The sequence below is a fragment of the Somniosus microcephalus genome, chromosome 2 (genome assembly GCF_052327205.1).
Source record: "Somniosus microcephalus isolate GS21.2 chromosome 2, FLI_Smic_1.0, whole genome shotgun sequence".
Classification (NCBI taxonomy): domain Eukaryota; kingdom Metazoa; phylum Chordata; class Chondrichthyes; order Squaliformes; family Somniosidae; genus Somniosus; species Somniosus microcephalus.
The window spans coordinates 46,441,572-46,463,276 of NC_140988.1; the positions used below are offsets into that span (position 1 = coordinate 46,441,572).

The 21,705-nt window shown below is 42.6% G+C and overlaps 1 protein-coding gene across 2 annotated transcripts in view; it reads left to right on the forward strand.

The window, feature by feature from the left end:
• mfsd8 (major facilitator superfamily domain containing 8) overlaps positions 1-21,705 on the forward strand; it is a 71,446-nt gene that overhangs the window by 46,078 nt on the left and 3,663 nt on the right. For both annotated transcript variants that reach the window (XM_086009402.1, XM_086009412.1), the window contains exons 6-10: positions 3,152-3,296; positions 7,873-7,928; positions 8,026-8,134; positions 10,807-10,941; positions 11,035-11,138. In XM_086009402.1, the coding sequence (XP_085865528.1) occupies positions 3,152-3,296; positions 7,873-7,928; positions 8,026-8,134; positions 10,807-10,941; positions 11,035-11,138 (549 nt within the window). The remainder of the gene's footprint in view (positions 1-3,151; positions 3,297-7,872; positions 7,929-8,025; positions 8,135-10,806; positions 10,942-11,034; positions 11,139-21,705) is intronic.

Here is a 21,705-nt window from a genome sequence, read left to right on the forward strand (position 1 = left end):
GATTCCCGAGTCCAAATCGTTTATGTAAATAGTGAACAAACGTCGTCCTTGCATCGATCCCTGTGGAACACCACTTCCCACCTTCTGCCAGTCTGAGTAATTATCTTTAATCCCTATGCTCTATTTTCTGTTTTGTAGCCAGCTAGCTATCCATTCAGCTACTTGCCCCTTCACATGCTCTGACTGTAGTCATGAGTCTACTATGATACCTTATTGAAGGCCTTTTGGAAATTCAACTTTATTACATCTTCTGCATTACCCTTATCTACTCTTCCTATTACTTCTTCAAAGAAGTCCATACTGACTTCTTTATTATATTTTCAGTTTCTAGATGTTTTTCTATTACATCTAAGAGTAAATATTCCATTATCTTTCCTACCACTGATGTTAAGCTAACTGGTCTATAGTTCCCTGGATTTGTTCTATCTCCCTTTTTTAAATATAGGAATAACATTAGCTGGATTTTGTGGCAACTCTCCTTTCTTTATTTTAAAGGTGGGGAGAGAGGCAGACCGATTTCGGGAGGGTGTTCCAAAGAGTAGAACCGAGGTGACTGAAGGGGCCGCCAATGGTAGGATGAAGGGCTGGAGGTTCTGCACCAAAGGCTAGAGACCGAAGAATGGAGTGTTGAGGAGGGAATATATAGCTGGAGGATTTTCAGAAATTGGATGTGGAAAGGCCAAGGAGGGATTTATAGATGAGGACAAGGATTTTGAATTACATGTGTTGGGGACAGGGAGCCAATGTAGGTCAGCAAGGATGGGAGTGATGGGCATGTGCGATTTAGTGTGGTACAGAGTTTTGGACAAGTTGGAGTTGATGGAGAGTGAGGGATGGAATGCCAGCAAGAGGAGTGTTAGCTTAGTTGAGAATGGAGATCATAAGGCTTTCAACAGTGGAGGGGCTGAGGTATGGTTGGAAGCCAATAGTGTTGTAGAGATGGGAGTAGGTAGTCTTGGTAATGGATAGGAAATGGGATTTAAAGCTCAGCACGTGTACCATGATTGTGAATGTTCTGGTTCAGCTTATTTGGCCAGGGAAAACTTTAGTCTCAAGTGTGATTTGTATCATTTTACAATAAATGTGCTTGCTGATGGCAAAAGGTATGTCTTACATTGCATGTAATAATCTGTTTTCTTTAGATATTATGGGCTGGATTTTGTCAATGGGGACATGATGGAGGCGGGACTCCCACTTTTTGGGTTGTAGTCCCGCCTCCATCGACTTGTGGCCAACCCACGCTATTTTCCCTTGATTGACCGTGTTAAGCCCGCCCAGCAGGCCAATTAAGGGATACCTGGTTACTGGTGATGTCAGTGATTGACATTTCATCTGTCAAGAGCTTTTGACAGATGAAAAATCAGCGTTTGACAGCTCTGTGAAGCTGTCAAACACTGACAATCTGTCTTCTAACTTGAGTCCTTCTACTCAGACTCAGTTAGAGATCTCTCCAGACCAGAAAGCAGAGGCTGCAGCTTTTGACAGTTCAGCGGCCATTCTGCTTTCTGTGCCGGTGAACTGAGGGACTCCCGAGAACTGAAGGAAGGAAGCCTGCAGGAGAAGGTAAGTAAAACTTCTTAAAACACTTTACACTTACCTCACGCACTTACCTCTGCACACATGCACCCATCACTCACCTGCACAACGGACATCTCGACCCCTCCAACCCCTTCAGACCGACAGTCCGCCTCGCTAACTTGGCGTGGTTCGGAGCCGTCGGGGAGCCCACACTTCAGGGCTAAAAATAGGGATTAGGCAAAAAACTGCCTGTTAACAGGCAGTTAATTGGCACTAACCTCCTTCCCGCCTCGGGGAGGCGGTTCCCAGCACAGGTCGGATACCCGCCTCCTGGGACATTGGCACGGAGGCGGGTTGGGGGCGGGATGGGTTCCTGCCCCCCGATTCTGCAATTTTCCCACCTCCAAACCCGCCTCCACGGGGCTTGGAAATTCGAGCCCTATGAGTTCTACTTAAAATGAAGTACTTGGCACTTTAGAACACCAATTCACTGTACCACAGCAGAGGTGCAGGTTTTTTCCATGCTACTTATTTGCCACCCTCAAACGTGCTCTACTGGTGCTGTAGCTGATGGCCTATCCTTTTGACTTTTTTTCCTAGAAAATTGGGATTCCCCAGGGTTCTGACCCACTTCTCCACACCAATAACCACCTCTATCGATTGACCAACACCACCCGCTCCTTTGCTGATAATTCTATTCCACATTCATCACTTTCCTTCAGATTTCACACCCTTTGTGTAAACAATTTAACATTCCTCTCATGAATCAGTGGCTGACTCATACATCTTGATCTCCTCTGTGCCATTTCATGGAAAATCTTGCTGTTTTCAGTTCATTAGAAATACAGTTTCTTAATTTCTTTTGCAAGATTAATAACAGCTATGATCACTTGCCTTTGGCTCAGTCCTTCTTTGCCAATCAACATTTTTGCCTCATTATCTCCACTGGTCTTGAGTGGAGCTCCCGCAACTCCTCCATTGCTAAATTTGCCTCCAAAGCTTGGCTCGGCTTTCATGCCAAACATTTCCTTTCCTCTCAACAACTCCTAATTCTCTAATAAAGCCCAGGATCATTCAAGACTTTTCAATACTGCTGCCACATCTGGGGAATCTCTTCTAATGCAGCTCTTGTTGAGAGGAAAATAAATGTTTGGCATGAAAGACGAGGCCAAGCTTCTTGGAGGCAACGTTAAAATGGAGGCATTGCAAAAGATCCATAGGGGATGAGCGGAGATAATGAGGCAACCAGAAGAAGTGCATGGCTGCATGAGATTGGAACAGGGAACAAAGTGCAAAAGACGGTTTGGGTCCCAATATGGAGCGTTTTAAGTAATGTGGAGGTTCAGGCTTGACTGATATTTAGTTTCCCTTGCCTTTATTGGTTGAAATTTGATTGTTCTTTGCAGGCTCATTAAGTGGACCATTGTTTATTAGTGGTGGATATTCACCACCAGGAAAAGAGTTCTGTTCACTTGTGCAATTCTATTTTTAATCATTGTGCTTTATTCAGCATGAATACATTAAGTAAAATATTTGTATTGATGTTCAACAGGGCAACTGCTATACTCACTACTATAAGTGTTAATAGTCGCAAAGATAGTTAAGTTGCTTTTCTAAATTTATTCTGGTTCAGCTTTGCAGACTGTTATGACGAGCATTGGACCAACAGGAGTGTCTTGGAAGTTGATTGACCTTGAATTGAACATGTACACTGCACCAGCTTTCCTAGGAGCTTTCCTAGGAGTTGTAAATATTATTCTTATTATTGCATTATTCAGGTAAGTACTGATGGCTGCTTCATTTTACCAAGTTCCATGATATCCATAACAAGGCGGTGATAATAATTGCATTCTACAGTTGTTTGTACAATTTAAAAATAATAGCTTTCCTATGTTCGTTGTTAAAGTTTTGCACTAGGGTTTTGTTGGCAGTGATTTTGTAGCAAAACTTGTTTTTAACTCCCTTCTTTAGGTATTTTCTTTCCTCTGTGAAATTCAGCATGATGTGTGCTCACATGAGAGATTTGGGACAGGCTGTCAGTTCTCACCTGTGTTCCTTTGTGACCAGTTTCTTGGAGTGTAGATGTGTAATGGGAATTATTTCCCCCCCTCTCCACCTCCTCTAAAGGAAATTGTGTTGTACTAAAAAGGATGTGGGATTGCATCCAAGACTCGCCACATGGTGAGTCCTTTTGGAGAAGGTGCCAAATGGAACGGTTGTATTTCATGTCCTGGTGGTTGGCTCAAGGGCAGCATTGGTAGTAGCTTGGAGTGAATAATCTGCCCACTCCATTGGCTAGAGAATGGAAGGTAAAATGGTTGGACACAAAGAAATAGAAATGTGTGAAACAAAATAAAGCTATTAAGACATAAGGTACTGAAGATTGGGTGGTGACTGGGTTAGGCTGCACAGTGTGAGACAAAATCTAGTGCAAATTTAGCTCAGACTGGTGGAATGAAGGCATTCCCTTTCTCTTCTCGCTGTAAGGGTCCTACATATCATGAGTTTGGGTCATATCAACCCTGTTCCTAATGGAAATGGGCACACAGCACAAAATTGGCACCAAATTGGCAATCTCATTCACAAGTATGTCTGATTTGGGAAATGAAAATGTCACATTAGCAGAGTAGAAGGATTTTTATTCTGCAGCTGAGTGGGAGTGCTTAATGCCAATGCTGGGTGCCTAAAATGGAAGGTGTTCCACCTACCAACACTAACACCCCTCACCTTGAGGTGTAAAAATTCTACAAACCTATAATGGAAAAAAACCATGAAAGTTGCACACCCACAGTCATGCAGATTCAGTACTGGGATTGTAAAATACTGTCTCTTCCACACAAGTTGAGAAGATCTCATGATATTTAAGCATTAAAAAAAATTCTACAAAGTGAATTTTAATCATTAAGTATTTTATTTATTATCTCAGAGGAGCTTTCTATACTCTCTACAACATTGTTAATCCCTGTCCCAAAGCCTTTTGGTCATTGTAAATTTGTGTATTTAATTTTAACATTCAAATCAGAAACCAATTCTAAGCAAACAAATTTTTTTCAATTGACTGAAAAGTTTGTCCAGTAACGTGTTTTCAGTGTGTAACTGACTCATCCAGACCAGAAGTTCCCAGGTTCAATTCTCAGAGCCTATGGTACATTGGACTTCAGTTCCCTAAGGTTAGGGCAGAAAAAAATCAGTCTGGGTTCTTGCTCCTGATCATTATCCAGTGACCCACTGCAAGAACTGAATGTATTTAGACAGGATTAGACTTGACTGTGATGTCCCCCACCCCCCTGCCCCCGCTATAATCAAATAGCCTGTCAACATTCACTGGTTAGGTTCACATATGAAGAATGACCACGTGAGTCAGGTATCAGAGAGGATCTGGTGCCTAAGGAACTGTACCCCAGCATGAATTAGTACCTTCAACAGAGGAGAAAGGGAGGGGGTAAAAGGCAAAAAAATGGCTTCATAAAAATTGTGGCAACAAGACATAGGAGAGTGGAAACAAGATAAGTGGTGAGTAGAGAACCTCGATGGGCCGAAATGGCCTCTATCTGCACTGTGGGGTTTCTGTGATTGCAATGCAGATGGTCAACCAGTCTATTCCCAGTCCCTCCATTAGTTCAAGTGTGTAACTATCATCACTTGCAGTTGTATCTTTTCTCTCCTGTTTGGATTAATCTGGATTGAGAACATCTGCATGTGTGTAACACTGGAGCACACTGACAAGTGAAGGATGCCACAGATTTGTGCAGGGTGTTTTAGACTACAGATATGTTCATGATAATGATGGGCGAATGCATATGCTTGTATCCATTCGGAGATGAGGCAAGATTATTGCCTTGAAAAGTATCTAATCTCTTCCCTGACCCTCTTCCCCTCATAAACAAAACGAATTATAATATGCAATGATAGTGTTATTTCCGACCAGTTAATTGCCCATTATCACATGATATGCTTGCAGAGTGGAGACATCCTTTGCCAACCAAAAAAAAGACCTGACTGAAAGCAAAATATTACCTTGTCTATGAAGTAAACTAAAACTGATACATGGGAGGGATTTTCAACCAATGACCTCATCTCTGAATACAGATACTAGTTGCGAACTACTTGAGTATTGCTCGCATTGTTTATGATGTCATCTGAATTTCCTCCAGAGATTACAGTATTGTAATGATTCTGAGTTTTCTGGTGCTCTCTATTTAATCACCAGGTAGGATTGCAATTATGGATTTTTGCTAAAAGTGCTGTGCCACAGAATGAATCGTCAGTACTGCCAATACAAAAATTCTACATTCTGTTTTGTATTTGCAGTTATCACTATCTCTGGTCAAGTGGTACAACTGTAATACTTTTGCAATAATTAGGTTTCTGTTACAACTTTTGAAAATACCTATACTTGTTTTTTTAAACGGAAAATTGCCCATTTATTTTATGCTTTTAGTTCAGTTTCTGTATCAATGCTGTGTTCCTTAGTCAAGGTGAGATAGTTCTACCCATACAGATCTCCACTAACACTCATTCCTTGGTTTCCCTACTGGGATGTCCAGCCATCTTTCCCTTCTCCTTCCGTATGCGATAGGCAAACATTACTTAAGCTTAAATGTAAAACTTAAGTGATAATAGCAGTCAAGACTGGCATTTAGACTTGGCTCTCTTGGATGAACCATTGCTTTAACAATGGCCTGGAACTTGCGATGAGAATAATGGTGAGGCCATCAGCGCTCACTGTTATAATGGAGGAAATCTGACAGCAACTTTTGGAGTACGCACATTTGCAGTTAAACGCGGAAATCCAGAGGTTGCTGTCGGAGATACCTTGCTCCTCCACAAGATACGCTGTTGCAGTCCACGCCGATAGACTCACCATTGAAATAACTGCAACGGCATAAACTTGGAGCACTTGCCCACTTGTTCCGCACTAAAAACGGCTGAAAAATGGCTGGTGCATTCAGGAGTGAGTGGGTTTTTAATGGCATGATAAGTGATAATTCCTGCTGAACAACCTCTCTAGCCGTGAAAAATTAGTGTGGAGTCTCATTCCCTCAGAAGAAAATTAGTGTCGGAGATTTTAAAAAAATAATAAAAATTTAAATAATTCTTTTTACTCTTTCAGTCAGTGTCTTTTACCTCTCTCCCTTAATCCCATCTGTTATTTCCCAATCTGTATTTCGCTTTCTGTACATCATTTAAATCAAATTTATATTTCCTGCTTTATACATTCTGGTTTGGACTCTGTGGGGGCGAAATTGGGCGCTAATGGGGCGTAAATGGCTTTGCGACCGGGTGCGGCGCTGACATCGACTCCCGCCATATTCAGTGGGAGTTTTGCGGTGGCGCTACGGCATTGCGCCCCGGTCTCCTTCGCCTGAAGATCGTGACGTCATCACCATACGCATTGCCCCAGTAGTGCCCTGGACCCGAATTTGACTTCTGCCCCCTGCAGCAGCGCTGGTCGAAAACAGTGACAGCTGCAGGAAGCGTGCATCGGGCGGCCGGCCGCTTTGGGGGTGATGATTAAAGGCGAGGTGGCCGAGGTAAGTGGGGGAAAACAACTTGCCTTTCCTCTTCTAGTTTTTTTCGCGGGTTCCTGCCTGCGATTGATCAGCCCGGCACTCTGCTTGAGTGCCGGGCTGATCGCACGGGATCGCGGCTGCCTTGGTGGCTCAGGTAGGTACTTTTAAATTGCAGAGCCTGCAGCGATGGCCCTTCCCTTTAAGGGAGGGAAGAAGCCTATGAACGCGGCAGTGCTGCATGGCCCAGTGTGCAGCGCTGCTGAAGTCTCCGCCCCGCCTGCTGCCGATTGCGCTCCAGGAAGGAAGTGGAGCCCTTGATTTAGCACTCCATTTCCTTCCTGGTGCGCACAACTGAATTTTTTGAAAGTTTAGAAACATTAGCGCCTGCGCTGATTTTCTCAACTTTTAAAAGTTAGCGCCCCAAACGGGGCTATAATGAATTTCTTCCCCTGCGTGTCTCAGTGAGGATTCTTCAGTCTGATTGGTTGAAGAGCCTTGCTGTTGCTTGACCTGTTCACAGACGCCACAGACCCCCTGTAGAGGGCGGTGCGCTGGAAAAGACGTCGGATTAGTAGAAATCTCCGCTGACAAGCCCGCTAAAAGTCTGTGAGCAACTGTTGGGGAGGTGAACGGCAAGCGCCGTTCCTTCGCCGCTGAGAGCAAAATCCGGGCCATTGTAGCAACTGGGTCACAACAGAATATTATTTTAAATGTGTGTGTACAAATTGTCATTTTTAAAACAAGTAATTATATACAAATTGCAATTTAAACCTCTACAGCAATACAAACATTTGTTTAAAAGTCAAAGTTTTAACATTAAGTATGTGTTTTTTCCCCTCAGTGAACATTGTGGTGTTGATTTGGATAGCATGAGAAGTATAAATGCTAATATCCAAGGTAACTCTTTCAGATTTTCCTGAGATTTCTGCTGAATCAAATCAAATTATTAATATATGGATAGTGTCCTCTGGAGTGATTCTGTGTTTTTGTGTAGAAAGTCCTGAGGTGCTTGAAAATTCCTATGGCAATATTGATCTGATTGCCGTGGTGACATCCAACATCCTGTTTTTCATCATCCTCTTTGTGTTTGCTATTTTTGAAACGTAAGTGTTTTCCTGATTTACAAAGTTATGTTTCTGTACTGTGCTCAATTAGCTAATTTGATTCACAGTTGTTCTCATAATTAATAGATGCTGTGCCAAATGATTAGCAGTTCACAGGATCCAATCTTGAAACTGCCAATTCTTGTCAAATGTGAATGAAATTAAATCAACTTTTATCCTCCAGTTCCATTTGAATGTATTGGCTGTATATCCATAGCAAAGCAGCCCTACATATTAAAAAAAAGTATAAATTGACAACGTTGAGGATTAGAAATGAAATAATTAGGCCCCCACAGTGGCTGTGGGTCTCTTTACATTTTAGAATCGCATGAAAAGTTTAAACGATTTGCTCCAGGTTTTAAATTTAAAGAATGTAACTGAAGTGACAAAATATTCTTAAATAATTCAGGCCAGGTGGGCAGCAGCAGCTGCTGCTGTGAGTTAGTAGAGAGATTCGACCTTTTGGATTGAGGCAATAAAAGTCCAGCGGCTCAACAATGTTGGGTGAGGTTCGCCTGATGGTTCTTCAGAAGAATTAGAAGCACAGCGGGGGGGAAAAATGTTTTTATAAAACTAAGTGCAGAATAATATAAATTGCCTGGGAAATATTGAAACAAGTTGATGATCTTTCTCTCTCAAAAACCTTCCCTCCAGAGCTGCTGTTATAGCACATGAATGGTTGACCTGAGTTTTTCCATTCACTGATAGGTTTCACACATTGACAGAATGAATAGACTCCTGCTTTTTTAGGACTTATTGCAATCTGCTAAAACAGGAATGGCAGCACAGAATTGAGCTGTTTAGCACTTACTGTGCATTCTTGACTTATGCTACAAATGGGAAGCACTCATCACACAAAATCACGTTGGCAGAGTCAGTGCTCAAAAAAAAACCCCAACAGATCTGCTGATTGACAGAGTTAAAGGTCGTTTCAAGATGAACAGAGACTATGTAAAACTGACTGGAACTCCCATAATTTTACTGCCAATAGCCTGATTACAAAACCCTGATCAGTAGTGGAGTGGCCTAGCATGGAGCTAAATTGAAATTGGTAGGTATTGTATGCACGATTAATCCATGGTTTCCTTCAAAATTTACAATGATAAAATTCTAACCCTAGTACTTACTGTGAGTGAACAGTTCCAATATTGTGCTTACTTTAAATGATCCTCTTTCAAATTTTGGGAATTCGGACTATAATAAAGTAGCTCTAGTGATAGACACAACATTCTTCTTGTTGGGGCTTACCTTCAGATCCCAGTTAAACTGACATTTGAACTTGGTTGTGTCCAGCGGAAGGATTTTAGAAATCTTTGGTCAGACTGCTAAATAGATTAACTTGGAACAAGGGTGGGTGGGGAAAGAGAAATCTGTAGAGGCATATGGATTCAGCTGCTCCTTCTACAAGTACACAACCGCATTAATGTCAATCTTTGAGGAGTCTGCAGCCCAGACAATCCAGGCTTCCTAGCTCAAAAGGAACAGCTCGGAGGTATGACAGGCACAATGGTGATTATGAGGGGTTTTAAAAGCGACAATTAATAAAGCAAAAACAAAATGTTATCGTCTTTCTCTTTTTTATATTGAGAGAATGTATGGGAAAAAGGGATACATTTTCCACTTGTAATAGAGTTCACCAAAAATATTAAATCCCTTTTGGAAAAAACATTCTTGACTTAGTGTAAGATTACACAGGAAAATACTCCACTGGAGCCCGATTCATTGTTTACCACATTCCTCTCCTCCCAGAGGGAATCCTAGCACAAACTAAAAAATAATGACATAGGTAAAACACCCAAATCCTATGGAAATTATCTGACTCGACTGTTAATATTTAATTTAAAAGTGGTCGAATTCTCATTGTGCGTATGGTTGTATTTCATTTATAAAATATGGGCAACCACCCCGCTTCCAATTTCTGGCTATCTTTACATTTAAGATTAATAAAAGTTATACCAGACTGAAAATGGCTTTGGCTCAATGTCTTGGTTGATAAAAGCAGTGTGTAACTTCGCCATAAAGGCCAAAAGGGCCTATGTTCAATTCCCAATCTGTGTTCGAGTTAGTCGATTTCAATCAGTTTGGTATCTGACCTCAGTGATGTTGGACTAGAGGAGGGAAAATTAGCTAGAGTTCCTGCTCCAGATCACTATCTAGTGACTCCGCTGGCAGGTGACAACAGCATCAGGCTCAGTTGTGATATTCCCCCATGATCAAATAGTCTGCCAGTACTCGCTCCTGAGGGTCACGCATGAAGAATGAACACTTGGGTGAGGTACCAAAGGGCACTTGGTGCCCATGGAACCATATCCCAGTAGGAGTCAACACCTTTATCAGAGAGTGGGGAAGGCTGTTAATTTCCTATTACACCTGCAAAAAATGATTCGACTATCAGTATGATAAATATTAAAAGTAATAGGGTAGGCTGCCAAAAAGAACTTACAGTAGTAGCAAATCTGTAGAACCTGTATGACCAAAACTGCCTGAGGCCCTCTGCTATGAATCTGAAGGTAAGGGAATCGGAGACCAATGAACAACATTACAAAATAAATGTATAATCAGAAACATCTTTACTTTTAAAAAAATGTAGTTACTTTTGATTTTGTATGCGGCTAAATGTTTGTTTAGTGCAGCTGTTTTAAGAAGATGATTTCCTTTTGAATCCTTTGCAGGATAGCCACCCCATTAACCATGGACATGTATGCATGGACTGGGAAGCAGGCAGTCCTGTACAATGGGATTCTCCTGGTGGGTGTTGGTGTAGAGTCCATTATTGTTTTTATGACAACAAAAATGCTTTCAAAAAGGTAACAATATGTAATGGAAATATTTTAAAGTATTTATACTAATTTTTAAATTTAGATTTGTTATAATATCCATTTGGTTTGTTTCCTTAACAGATTTGAGGATCGCTTAGTGCTGCTCGGAGGGTTTGTTGTCATTTTTGTTGGCTTCTTTATTTTGCTACCATGGGGAACCCAGTACCCCCAAATTCAGTGGACAGGTACAGTCTGATTAGTCTTCAAACATTGAAGGAGCTAGTGGTGTTTTTGTTTTTATTGAACGTTTTAATATTAGTGGATGTACAATGTGTTCATTGTTATTTTTTGTTTTCAAATGTGCTGATTGTTTGGGGGATTTTTTTTGTGGATTTTAAATGTTATTTTAAATATTTTGCTTGGCCATATAAGCCAGTAAGAGGCTTTCCTAATTGCTGGAAATTTTCAGAAGTGTAAACAGGAAGTTTTGTTTCATGTTATTTGTTTTTTTGCGCCGGTAAAGGTCACTGCTGTTAATCATTTTGTGAATAGCTCAGCTTAGAATGAGGTTGTGTTGCATTTGAAAATGTCTGAAAGTATTACAGTAATGAGTTCATGCAGCTTGGCACAGCACTTAACTTCAGAGAGATAACCAGTGGAACTGAGCCAGAATAACTTGACTGCACTGTTGTTGATTAAGGAGGTCACCTTGCTAGCGGCAGTTGTGGTCGTCCTTTCGTTTGTATGAAAGGGGAAGGGCTTTCTTTCATGATTTTCAACTGGGCACTCAATGGTTACATGGCAGTCAGAGTTACTGGTGAGATGCTCTAATTACTGTGTGGGCACTTAGTGCTCAGTAGGACAATATTTCTATAAATGCTGAAACTGCCCATTAATTGTTAACTTGCACACATGAATTCATTTTATTGTGAGTACACCAAAATTCAAAAAACATGCACGTTTGCTTCCATTTTGTAATTTTGCCACCCAATGTTGTCCTAGTGTGAGACAAGTGATCTGCATCAAGGACATTACAATGATAGAGCAGACAATCTGTGCCCATTCTGATGTCAGTTACTTGCAACCATGGTCAGACTTTTGCTTCCCAATTTGTCTCCCCTCCTATCCTGAAGGCAATGACTCATTCTGGAGTATGATTCCACGGGTACCTACAGCCCTCTAATAATTTGGCCAAGTGGCCATTCTTCAAGTGTGAGTGTCAGCAGGCTGTTTGATTGTGGGGAGCATCATAGCTAAGCTAGATTAGTCCCATGTCACCCAAAACAGGCCTTTTTTCAGAAGGGATCACTGTGTAATGATCAGGAGTAGGAGCTGTGGCTGATGTTTTTTCTATTTCATAACTGAGAGAACAGAGACTGATTGTAGCACCTCCACTGCCACCCTGGGTTAGTTTTATTGACCAAAGAGAAACCTGGAATCAAACATGAGACTTTGCTGATCTGTATGGTTCACTACCAAGCCAATTGTTGTATTTGCACTTGAGATCTAAAGATGAAACACACTGGCCCAGAAATTCGGGTCTCCATGGGTGAGTACGCATGGGGTACTCACCCGTAGGCCCAATGGAAATGCCGGTTTCCTGCATGCACTGCGCATGCGCGGGAAACCGGCACTTCCGTTCCCCTGAACGAAGCGGTTCAGAGGTCGAACGCGTGTGCAGGAGAGGCTGCGCGTGCGCATCAAACTTAGTTTTTTTTTGCAGGTTTTCCCGGGAGGGTAAGTCTGCAGAAGTTAGACATGTAAAAAGCAGGCGTAAGGCCTGCTTTTTACAAGGTAAGTGGTGAATTAATTAAAATTAAAACATTTTTTCCACAGGTTTATTATTTTTAAATACTTTAAAGCAAGGTAAGTTTATTTTTAGCCCAGTTAGAAAATAAAATTATTTTTTTCAAAAATTTAAATTATTGATTAAAATAGTTATTTCATGTAATTTATAGTTTATTTAAAAAATGTGATGTTTTTAAAAAAATTATTTGAAGAATTAGTGCTATTTTGGGGCCGTAGTATTTGTAAGTTTTGACAGCTCTTCCTGTCAATCTTATGAATGGAGCATTCCCTGCTCCGATTGGCTGCCCATGGCCCACGTGATCCCAGGGGACGCATCGAACTAACTGCGCCCCGGGGATACGCAAGCACTGCGCGCCGGCAGCTGGACCAGGCCCCGGATCGGAATTCCATGGGGGCCCACAGCTCAACAACCGGCGCGCAAGGTAAGTGCAGGTCGCGGGAAGCCCCCAACCTGAATTTCGGGGCCAAAATATATACATTCTATCACATATTGAATCTGTCTGTAGCAAAGAAAAATCCAAGTGCCATGCTTTTCTGATTGGCTCAAATAAGCAACTTAAACATACCAATTTATTGAACTATAGATCAGGAAAGATCCATAGAAACAGAAAAACAACAAATTCACATTTTGGAATTTCAACCAACCACAGCTCAATTTGATTGAGTTACAGCAGTGGTTCCAGCTGCTAGCTTGAATGTTTGACTCGACTAAATATGTAACTGTGGCGGAACCACCAGAGGATTACGGACAATTGTATATAATTCCTTTTACAGCTGGGGGCTTTAATGTATCTGTTAACTGTACTAGGGCTTCTTTCCTGTACTCCGCGTGATGACGTCATGCCGTCCGTCACGTGATCTCTCAACGGTGGGAAGAACGTGATGACGTCATGACGTCAGAGCTCAGAACCGTCTAGCAGTTTCCAGAGAGGCTTTCAAGCAGACCAGACCTATTTGCATTGTATCCTACAGTTTCCTGTACAGCTTCGTTTGTTCATTAAATGTTATTGTTTTTGATTTTCTGAGTCGATCTCAATTCTTCGGCTAGGAACCCCAGTTCCTACATAACCATATAAATAATAACATTTATAACATAATTGTTAAAAATCATAAATTTTTACTTGCATCATTAAATGTTCTTATAACAATGTTCGAAATCCCTGCAAGAAGTTTCAGTCTCCGAAGCCCGCCCTTCTCTTTGTGATCTGGGTTTGAAGCCTGCTTCAAGCCTCCAGTTGTCTACTCGGAAATTGCCCCGAAGCCTCGGCAATAGCAGATTTCAAGCTCTTGTGAACAAATTGTTTGTGTGATTTATATATATATGTGTGTGTGTGTGTGTGTGTGTGTGTGTGTGTGTGTGCACGAGCTGCATCACGGGAGTTGTAGTTTTCTTTCTGCCTCTGTGGAACCAGAGTTGCTAGAATGCATCATCACAACCAGGCAGAGAATTTACAAATAATGGGGGGGGGGGTGGAATTTTTTATTTTACTGTTCATACCATTTTGATTTTTGAGCTAAAGGCATGTTTGGGATGAGTTTTAAAAAAAACATATAATTGATGAGGGGTGGGGGCGGGGGACTGATTATTATGTTTATAAGGCGGAGTCTACAGCCAGTCAGGCCCAGACAATGGTAACTGGCCACCTAGTTAAGCTTAGTCATTGGAGACTTGACGGTTAGAAAAACCTCCCTTATGCACTTTTGCATCAATGACTGCTTCAGCAAGAACTAAAACTGCTGACGGAGAGTACAGAGAGATAAAAAATATCATTTTAGAATTGCGTAATAACTGAAGTTTGTTGGTGGAAGGTGGGAAAAATAGATAAATAAAGTACTTGCACCTTAAGTAAATGTATCATGGGAAGTCGGCAAAGCTGAGAATCTCTCTTGGTGTTGCTGTAAATTAAAGGACTTTATAACAGCATTATACCATTTAACGTACAGTGGAATATGCCACTGCAAAGGACTAAGGGCGCGAAATTTAGTTACGCCCCGTTTGGGGGTGGTAACCGAGTTAAGGTCAGACATTTAGCGTCCGACGCGGAAGTACCGCTCCGGTCGCTAAATTGGGCTTACCGTCCCGCACAGGAAGTGGAGCGTAATCTCAGGCGCTCCACTTCCTGGTGGGGCGATAACCGAGGCGGTGTTGGGGTGCGGTCAGCAGAGCTCGGCGGAGGCACTGCAGAGCGCAGTCGCATTTCAATGCCCCGCCCCTTCAGTTAAAGGGAAGGGCTGCTGCGCACTCTGCAGGGCCTCCGATGGCCCACACTAGGCCACCAGGTCGGCGTGCAGCCATGGCAGCAGCCCGGCGCTGAGACACGGCGCCGGGCTGCGTGATGGTGGCCAGGACAATGCCACAGCACACCACGGAGGGCCGACCTGGAGGTTGGCTAAAAAAAGAAAATGACGGTGCGGAACATGGCCATACCGCCCCGTGAGCAGAGGTCGGCCCGGTTCGCGACCCACAAGGCTGGCGTTGACACCGTCCGCGGCAGCCTCGCGGGGCGCAGCTGAATTTCTACCACGGGGCCGTGGCAGGTCGCTAAAGAAAGAAATACTTGAATTTATAGCGCCTTTCATGACCACTGGACGTCTCAAAGCACTTTCCAGCCAATTAAGTACTTTTGAAGTGGAATCACTGTTGTAATGTGGGAAACGCGGCAGCCAATTTGCGCACAGCAAGCTCCCACAAACAGCAATGTGAAAATGACCAGATAATCTGTTTTTGTTATGTTGGTTAAGGAGGACATATTGGCCAGGACACCGGGGATAATTCCCCTACTCTTCTTCGAAATAGTGCCATGGGATCTTTTACGTCCACCTGAGAGCGCAGACGGGGCCTCGGTTTAACGTCTCATCTGAAAGACGGCACCTCCGACAGTGCAGCACTCCCTCAGCACTGCACTGGAGTGTCAGCCTAGCTTTATGTGCGCAAGTTCCTGGAGTGGGACTTGAACCAACAACCTTCTGACTCAGAGGCGAGTGTGCTACCAACTGAGCCACAACTGACACTTCAAGGGGTCGCAGCGCACAGCGATGACATTATCGGCGGCGCAGTGGCCCGGGGCGCTACTAGCGGGGCCGCGGCGCTATCGGGTAGCGCCTCCGCAATGCCCCGCCAAATTTCTCGGGAAGCACTTTTTTCACCCCCTCGGCGATAAGCCCTTTGCGCCCCGTTAGCGCTGCCTGGAAGCGCTAACAGCAGACGCAAAGGAGCCGAATTTCTAGCCCTATACCTTTAAAGGCAGAGTCTAATTACTATAAATAGGAGATTATTAGAACAATTACTGTGGAAAGAGAAGGGAATTTTGCAGATTGGCAGATGCTTTGTAAACTTTCAGCTCCAGCTCAGAGGAAACCAGCACAATATGAGTGCTTTTCTTTTTGTACTATTGATGTCTTAAGCGTGATGGACTCAAAATGGTTTTATAGGTATCTATAATGCTAATAACTGGAATAAAAAGTGGTAGGTAAATAGTATTACAAATATTATATCTGTGATCTCTATCATCGGTAAGGTATGGAATATTTTTACCTTGTGCCAGTCATGTGATATATTACTTCAGTACATTTTCTGTATTGCTGTAATGAGTGAACCACAGTTGTATTTAGGCTGCTGTAAAACTGTGGTAAGCATGTCAAAATCTAGTCCAGGTCCCAGACTATTCATAACCAATACCATGGGAGATGTACTAGATCAAATGAAGTAACTGATATGTCAGAGATTATAATTCAGAATCATGACATACCACTTTGGACTACATTATAAGACTCATAATAAATATAGGATATAAGATACTGGCAGTGATTTATGAAGCAGTAATTCAGTTGAGCATTTCTGATGGAGTCCTATTCTGTATTAAAGTTAAAGTAGCTTTGAACCACCAACAGAAATGTGAAATTAAATTACAAACAATCTCACAATTATAAATTTATTATAATAGTGTATTGTTTGAGGTTAAAATGTTAGTTATAACCATTGTACGGGGTATGCTGAATACTGTACATGGCAGCATGACTCCTTAATACTGATAATTGTGACATGGCCATAGTATAATATTACTTGCCTTTATATAATGCTTTTCACATCTAAATATCAAAAAAGTTACACATGGTGTGTAATGTCAGCTCCCATGGAACAAAATAGTGTTTTCTCCCCCACCCCCCTCAGCCACCAGCGGATTGCTGGTAGATTATACTGCACACTATTCATTAAGTTATTTTAAATAAAAAACAAGTAAGTAAAGTATTCCTTAGTGAGAATTTGTTAGGATTGAAATGACTAATGTTGGTATGCTGCTGATAACAATCTGCAACAATAACCGAAACAGTCTGTTTAAAAACAAAATCCTTCCCTGGCTTTTATGGAGACAAAAATTTGAGATGAGCTGCTGCTGCTATGCCAGTGCCACCATTTTCCACATATGTGGGCTGCAGCATGACCTCATTTTCTAGAGAAAACATTATGCAGGAATTGACACAATAAATTCACTCACTTACTCATTTGTCACTGTTGCTGTCCCTGAAGGATCTTCGAGATTGGTAGAACTGACTGAATTTCACACTTTTATAACTAAAGTTGAAATATAAACCAAAATAAACCTTTGGACTTGCAAGGATGTGTGTCGTGCTTCAGACTATTAAGTAATATTGTTGTTTTTTGTTTACAGTAATTATGTATTAAAGGTTAATGCATTATGTAGGAATTTTGTTGTGGGTTCTGCAGTATCAATCCCACCATTTTAGAGGCACTTGATCTTTTTTTATTTATTGCGCAAAGTGTTATGCTGTGAGAACAGACAACATATAATGGCACTGCTGCCTTATTACCTTCTGAATTGGTATTTTACCAGTCAGCCATTCAGAGGAGTAGCTGGTTGGGCAAGTAGCAACATCCTGGGGAGACCATCGCCTTCAAATTCCCCTCCAACTCGCACATCATCCTGACTTGGACATATGTCATCGATCCCTTTGTTGTTGCTGGAATCCCTTAACTAACATCATCATGGGAGTATCATTACCCAGGAATGCAGTGGTTCAAGAAGGCCCAACACACCTTCTAAGGTCAGCTAGGGAAGAGCAATAAATGTGGTCTTGTAAGTGTCACTCACAATGTGAGAACAAATTAAAGAAAAGTTAGGACAGTGACCTTTTATTCAGGCTGCACAGATGAATGTCAGATAAGTGGATTAGTAAAGCTCTAGTAAAATGACATCTGGTTTATTGTAATGCTAATGTCACAGTCTCTCCCTCTTTTAATTTATCAGCTAGGAATGGCAGTTTTGTTTGCTTTAGTTTCAATCTCAAATTAAGTTTTGAATAATTAGTTAAATTGGTGTGTGGCTGGTTTAGTGAATTTAAATACACGTTAGTGGTGATTTTGTGATCAATAATCTAGTAAACTATAAATGGAAAGTGGTCCACGTTGTCCAAGGCCTTGTCGTGGATTTTGATAATCTGGGGCAGTACTGTGTGGCGGGGGCCAGGTTGGTAGAGGACCTTTGTCTTACGGATGTTTAGTGTAAGGCCCATGCTCTCGTACGCTTCGGTGAAGGTGTTGACGATGGTTTGGAGTTCGCTCTCCGAGTGAGCGCAGACGCAAGCATCGTCTGCATACTGTAATTCGACGACAGAGGATGGGACGACCTTGGATCTGGACTGGAGGCGACGGAGGTTGAACAGTTTCCCATTTGTTCTGTAAGTTAGCTCCACTCCAGTGAGGAGCTTACTGAGGGTGAGATGGAGCATTGCATCGTGGACCACTTTCCATACCTCGGGAGCCTACTGTCAACAGGGGCAGACATTGACGACGAAGTCCAACACCGCCTTCAGTGTGCCAGTGCAGCCTTCGGTCACCTGAGGAAGAGAGTGTTTGAAGACCAAGACCTCAAACCCGGCACTAAGCTCATGGTCTACAGAGCAGCAGTGATACCCGCCCTGCTGTATGCCTCAGAGACATGGACCATGTACAGCAGGCACCTCAAAGCACTGGAGAGGTACCACCAACGCTGCCTCCGCAAGATCCTGCAAATCCATTGGCAGGATAGGCGCACCAACGTCGGTGTTCTTGCTCAGACCAACATCCCCAGCATCGCAGCTTTGACCATGCTCAATCAGCTCCAATGGACGGGTCACATTGTCTGCATGCTCGATACGAGACTCCCAAAACAAGCGCTCTACTTGGAGCTCCGGCACGGCAAGAGAGCCCCAGGTGGGCAGAGGAAACACTTCAAGGACACCCTCAAAGCCTCCTTGGAAAAAGTGTAACATCCCCATCGACACTTGGGAATCCCTGGCCCAAGACCACACAAAGTGGAGGAGAAGCATCCGGGAAGGCGCCGAACACCTCGAGTCTCTTCGCCGAGAACAAGCGGAAGCCAAGCGCAGGCAGTACAAGGAGCGCACGTCAACCCAAGCACCCCACCCGCCCCTTCAACCACCATCTGCCCCACTTGTGACAGAGACTGTAGGTCCCGCATTGGACTCATCAGTCACCTGCGAACTCATTTTTAATGTGGAAGCAAGTCATCCTCGGTTCCAAGGGACTGCCTAAGAAGAAACTATAAATAGAACAGAATTTTAAATTAATCTCAAGTTCTTTATTCTTCAGATTCAGGTTCCAAATGATAATCTTTGATACTACTTACACAAACAACTGGCTTTCAAAAATAGAGCGAGTTTAAACATTTATTATTTTATAACTAGTTTGGATTTGGACATTTTTGAAAAAAAATTCTATCTTGCATGGGTGTCCTTGACCTTAAAGTCCTTCCCAATGTTGCCTTTTCTGTGAGCAAGGAATTGACCACAAACACAGCAAAGTCACTCTGGTTGCTGATATGTCAGAATGTTTGATTACAGTAAAGATAACTGAAAGATTGAGTACATGGAGTTTTTATAGTAAATATTTTGAACAACTTCAACAATAGGATTTTGTATGAATGAGGAATTTGTTCAGAATATATCTACAAATACCGATCTATATTTGCTGATAGGAGCCAACAAGTGATGTTGCTTATAAATGGGACTAGTGGTAACTCAAACCACATGACACATTGGGGGCGAAATTCCCCTCGTTTGTGCCTTCAGTGGCTTTGTGCCCCGCCCCCCCCAGGCGATAACCGCACCCACCGTGAAATTCCATGGGAGGTTAGCGGCGGCATTACCGGGTAGCGCCCCGATCTTCTGTGCCCGAAGATCATGACGTCATCTCCGGGCGCAGCGCCTCGGAAGAAAAATTCGCAATTGCGCCCTGCAACAGTGCTGGGCGATGTTACCGAATGTTGCAGGGGTCACGAACACTGAGGCCGGCCGCTCGCAGGGCACAACTTAAAGAGGCGTTTGACGGCTGGCCAAAAGAATCTGCCGTTTTTTTTTAATAGTTACTTTTGGCCACCGGTCATGGCGTCCAAGCCGCGATCGGTCAGCCTGGCACCCTGCAAGATAAAAAATAAACCTGCAAGCGTGGCACTGCCTTTAATGCAGGGAAGAGCCCCTACAACACGGCAGTGCCACGCTTGGCCACTTGTGGCGCTGCTGAGCTCTTCGCCCCAGACCGGGACATTCCCCGCCTCTTGCGCGCCAAGAGGCAAGTGGAGCGCTTGATTTAGCTCCACTTCCCTCTTGGAGCAAAAAATGGGAATTTAACTAATGTTTGAAAAGGTTAGCGCCTGGCACTAACTTTCCAATCATTTTTTACTTAGCGCCCCAAACGGCCCTCTATGGGAATGTCACCCCCATTGTCTTTAATGCCCTTTGATTATTCAGCTTCACAGAAAAGGAACTTTAGCTGAATCACAATAGTATTCAAATGTTTTTAGAAGCAATATTGTGCACAATTTAAAAAGAAAAACTTTAGAGAAATACCTGAAAAATTAGAGGATGGGCTGCACTAGCATGTGATTAAAAAAAAATCAACGTTTCGTCTAAGCTGCGCGGTAATCTGCTCACGAGCTTTTCCATTTGAAATACCGCACATGCGCAGAAATTTAAAGGAACTGCACATTGAAATAAACAGGCTACACACAACAAAGACCATTTAGAGGGAACATTAATAGAAATATAAGAAAATCTTGAAAATTATAGAGAATGTCTTGTACTAACTACAGTATAGGCTTGGCTATGAAAGAAAACCGCCAGTGACAAGTGTAAATGACGTGATTACTAAATTTAATTATTTTACCAGTTAATCCCCCATAGCATGGCACATACAGAGTGAAAACCAAGTGTAGTCTTCACCTGAAGTAGGGTTAGAGGGTGGGGAATAACAACAGAAAACACTGGAAAAATTCAGCAGGCCAGGCAGCATCCGTGGAGAGAGAAACTGGCCTGCTGAGTTTTTCCAGCGTTTTCTGCTGTTATTTCAGATTTCCAGCATCCGTAGTATTTTGCTATTACAGGAAACTCTTTTTTATCCGGCACCAACGGGACCGGCGTGGTGCCGGTTTATCAAAAAGTCCGGATTACAGAGAGATATAGTTAAAAGGTACGAGAGCTCCGTACACAGCAACAAATCCAGGCTTCCCTGTTGCTTAGCAACAAGTGCAGGAACCCCGATTACACAGCCACATATCCAGGAACGGCCACTAATATGAAGTAAAACTTACCTGAACCTACTCCTGAATTTTGCCGGTTAACAGAGATTTCCGGTTACTTAGGTGCCGGTAAATCGAGAGTTTCCTGTATATTAGAGGGTGAGGATATTGGACCAAGATGCACAGACAGAATCTAGTCATCATTTTAAAGTCCATACATTCGGTCTTTATTTTTTATTTAATACTTTGTTTTGCTATTTAAGTAAGAATATAAAATCATATGAAAATTTGGGATGAGAAGCAGTTAGTTGGAGCATAGGAGTTTCTCTGTAGTACAGGCTGAGGAGCTAGGAGATGCAAAACAGAAGTGCTATGGCACCATTATTGGCAGAAGTGTGTAATTACAAGTTTACATGGGTAGTTTCCATTGTAAAGGTAGACCTAGTAACTTATAATGGAAATAGTTGCC